We start from the raw sequence: 3,800 nt of genomic DNA on the forward strand, positions 1-3,800 counted from the left end.
AATCTACCATCTATCTGCTGGTCGGGTTAGGTGATTGGTTCCATGGGGACGCCCACCTCATATTCGTCTTTTCTAGGAATTGAGGGACCAGCCCTGGCCTGATTCGCTGGAGTCGCGAGGCACAGAAGGGGGTAAAAATTGTACCTGGATGTGTCCTTTGTCTTAAATGTACACATAGACTTAGAGCTCTTTAAAGATTAAGCTGTCACTTGGTACCATTATTTCTGTTTTCTATCTTTATTTTTTTTGTAACCATTTTTAAGATCTATATTTGCTAGCAGTTAAGAAACAGAGCAATAGCCACTGTAACCATATGCTTTAGAAGTCTCTTTAATAAACCTGTAAGGGTACGTCTACACTACAGCGCTAGTTCGAACTAACTTAGTTCGAATTAGTTAATTCGAACTAAGCTAATTCGAACTAACGCGTCTAGAACTAAAAACTAGTTCGAATTAGCGTTTTGCTAATTCGAACTAGCAAGTCCACATTGAGTGGACTCTGAACAGGGCTTAAGGATGGCCAGAAGCAGTGCCGGCAGGGCATCAGAGGAGGACGTAGAGCGTGGAGATGCTGTCTCAGGCTAGCCGAGGGCTGCGCTTAAAGGGTCCCGACCCCCACCCTGGACAGACAGTTCTCAGGGGTTCCCCGCTTACAAACCAGTCCTGGCTTGGAGTGCCCGAAGTACGCACACTGGGCACATCACAGCACTCGGCCATCAGACCGGCTGCACTTGCCGCAGGCTGCCATCTGGGGAGAGGGGGCAATCGGGGGGCTGCAGGAGAGCTTCCACCCCCAGAAGCCCACAGAGCCAGCCCAGTCCTCCCCATCGGGGGCTCGTGCCCCATTCCTCCCTCACCTCCTTCCACTTACCCTTCCCTAGCCCCCCTTCTTATTGATGTACAAAATAAAGGACACGTGTGTTCAAAAATAGAAACTCTGTTTATTTAACAAAACTCGGGGAAACTGGGAAAAGGAGGTGGGAGAGGGGAACAGAGAGGCTGGGAGAGGGGAGGGGGAAAACTGGGAGGAGGGAGCTGAAAGGGGGAAGCAAGGGAAAGGAGGGGGTGGGGAAACTGAAGGATCAGGGGTGGGGGTCTCACCGGGCCGACCGCCTCCCAGTACGGCGAGGGAGGGGGCCTCGGCGTCCCCGGGGGGATGGGGTGGAGGGTGCGGAGGTTGAGGTGGGGGGTGTGGACATTGAGGAAGAGGTTGTGGGGGTTGAGGAGGGAGAGGTGGGAAGGGGAGCAGGAGTGGGAGGAGGGACAGCAGTTGGGGGGACAGCTGGTGCAGGATCAGCACGGGGCACCATGCTCTGCAGCAGGAGCTGCAGGTTGGTGCTCAGCCCTCAGAGCTCAGACAGCAGCTCGTGGCGGACCTGCAGGTCTTCCCGCATCCACGACCGTAGTGTGCGGTGCACGGCTTGCAGGGCCCCAAGGTGCTGGTCCCAGTATTCCTGCTCCGTGCTGGCGGTCCGGAGCAGGCTGCGGGTGCGGTAGCATGTCCCGGGCGGGGTGGTGCGCCCTGCACAAGCAGCTGGTGCAGCTGTAGAGAAAGAAGAGAAGGGGTCAGTTCTCCCTGGGGACGCAGAGGATGATGCCCAGCCCCCTCCCCAACTCCGCAACGTGAGGGTGACCATGTCCTGCACCGTCACAGCCGCTGTGCTTGTACAGAGGCCATGGTCAGGATGTCTGGCTCTCCCCGGGACTGGGAGCTGCCCCAAGACCGCACCCATGTCCCTGTGCCATGTATAGTGTGGCCGGGGCGGCGGGGGGGAAGGGGAGATATCCCCTGCCTCCGTGTAGAGGGGACATGTGAAGGGAAATCATCCTGCTGGGTCCTGCCCCGGGGTCGGGAGCATGTCACGTCTCTTTGCACAAGCATGTGACTATTGGGCAATGGCCCCTGGGTGTCACGCAGCTGGAGCCACCTGCCCAAGGGTGGCATGGCACGTGCTCGCACGTGCACAGGTGTCTGCGTGATCCGTGGAAGACATGGCCCACGCGCGCGGTCTCTGGTCTCCCTCCCACCTCCCCCCCGAACTACTTAATTCAAACTACTTACCTGGTACGGTCTCCCTGGACGACGCTGCTGGCGGTGACCCTTCTGGTGTGCCCAGCTCAGGGCCCTCTGGTCCCGGCTCGATGTCCCCCGGGCTGGCACGGACCGCCCTGCCCCCCAAGACTTGGTGGAGGGCAGTGAAGTAGGGGCAGGTGGCAGCCCCTGCAGTGGCGCCGCCTCTTGTGGCCCTGGCGTACGCCTGGCGCAGCTTTTTAATTTTAATGCGCACCTGCTCCTGGGTGCGCCTGTGTCCCCTGGTGGCCATGGCGGCTGCTATGCGCCCATAGACGGCCGCATTCCTCCTCCTAGTGCGGAGATCATGGACGTTGGGGGCCTGCCCCCAAACCTCAATGAGGTCCATGACCTCCGCACTAGTCCAGGAGGCCGCGCGCCGTCTACAGCCCCTGGCTGGCCCCTGGGTGCTGGGGGACTGGGCAGGGGACGTGTCACTCGCACTGGCCGCCTGGCTCATGGTGGGGCCACTGGTTCGGGGCAGAGACTCCTGGCAGGGCTGGCTGACTCTAGTGCCGTCTGGCCAGAGTCTACCCCTTTAAGGGCCCGGGGCTGGGGGAGAGGAGAAGAGTTTTCCTGGTTGTGCCCAGAGAGGCCACCAGGGGGAACCTGGGAAGGGCTAGCCTCCCACTAGTTCGAACTAAAGGGCTACACAGCCCTTAGTTCGAACTAGCTAGTTCGAACTAGGCGTTAGTCCTCGTAAAATGAGGTTTACCTAGTTCGAACTAAGCGCTCCGTTAGTTCGAATTAAGTTCGAACTAACAGAGCGCTAGTGTAGCGCCTAGGAAAGTTAGTTCGAACTAACGTCCGTTAGTTCGAACTAACTTTGTAGTGTAGACATACCCTAGGGCTACGTCTACACTGGCCCCTTTTCCGGAAGGGGCATTTAAATTTCACTAGTCGTCGTAGGGAAATCCGCGGGGGATTTAAATATCCCCCGCGGCATTTAAATAAAAATGTCCGCCGCTTTTTTCCGGCTTTTAAAAAAGCCGGAAAAGAGCGTCTAGACTGTCCCCGATCCTCCGGAAAAAGCGCCCTTTTCCGGAGGCTCTTATTCCTACTTCAAAGGAATAAGAGCCTCCGGAAAAGGGCACTTTTTCCGGAGGATCGGGGCCAGTCTAGACGCTCTTTTCCGGCTTTTTTAAAAGCCGGAAAAAAGCGGCGGACATTTTTATTTAAATGCCGCGGGGGATATTTAAATCCCCCGCGGATTTCCCTACGACGATTAGTGAAATTTAAATGCCCCTTCCGGAAAAGGGGCCAGTGTAGACGTAGCCTTTTAAGTGATTAAGTTTTAACCTGACTCCTTCAGTTGCTGTATCAGAACCAAACACAATTTAAAAGAACTCCAGCCGGTCATAGGGGCAGATGCAGGCAGACCTGGGCATGTGTCACCTCCATGGGACAGATCCTTTGGGGCATCTGTCCACCTTCCCTAGGCTGCCCGCTGCAAAGGGACCCCGATCCTAGCAGCTAAAGATGTGGGTGTAATAGGCTCTCCCTGCAAACTTTGGGGCATCTGTCAGCCTGTTGGCTGCCTGCTGCAAAGGGACCTCGGGCCTAGCAGCTAAATACATGGACGTAAAACTTTGGGGTGCCCATCAGCCTTCCCTAGGCTGCCCGCTGCGAAGGGATCTCGATCCTAGCAGATGAAGACTCGGGTGTATAACACACACGCACGCACACACATACCACGCACTGCCCTGACCATCAGCTGACAGGACCCCAGC

At 56.8% G+C, this 3,800-nt stretch overlaps 1 protein-coding gene across 1 annotated transcript; it reads right to left on the reverse strand.

The window, feature by feature from the left end:
- Positions 1-342: 342 nt before the first annotated feature.
- On the reverse strand, positions 343-2,985 carry LOC149523586 (uncharacterized). The gene is made up of 2 exons (XM_089781983.1): positions 2,062-2,985; positions 343-1,542 (listed from the first exon to the last, which is right to left on the reverse strand). Exons 1-2 carry the CDS (start codon positions 2,528-2,530, stop codon positions 1,346-1,348), a joined length of 666 nt encoding a protein of 221 aa, XP_089638109.1. The 5' UTR covers positions 2,531-2,985; the 3' UTR covers positions 343-1,345.
- Between the last annotated feature and the right edge of the window lie 815 nt (positions 2,986-3,800).

The sequence above is a fragment of the Pelodiscus sinensis genome, chromosome 14 (genome assembly GCF_052426305.1).
Source record: "Pelodiscus sinensis isolate ZL-2025 chromosome 14, ASM5242630v1, whole genome shotgun sequence".
NCBI classification, from domain to species: Eukaryota; Metazoa; Chordata; order Testudines; family Trionychidae; genus Pelodiscus; species Pelodiscus sinensis.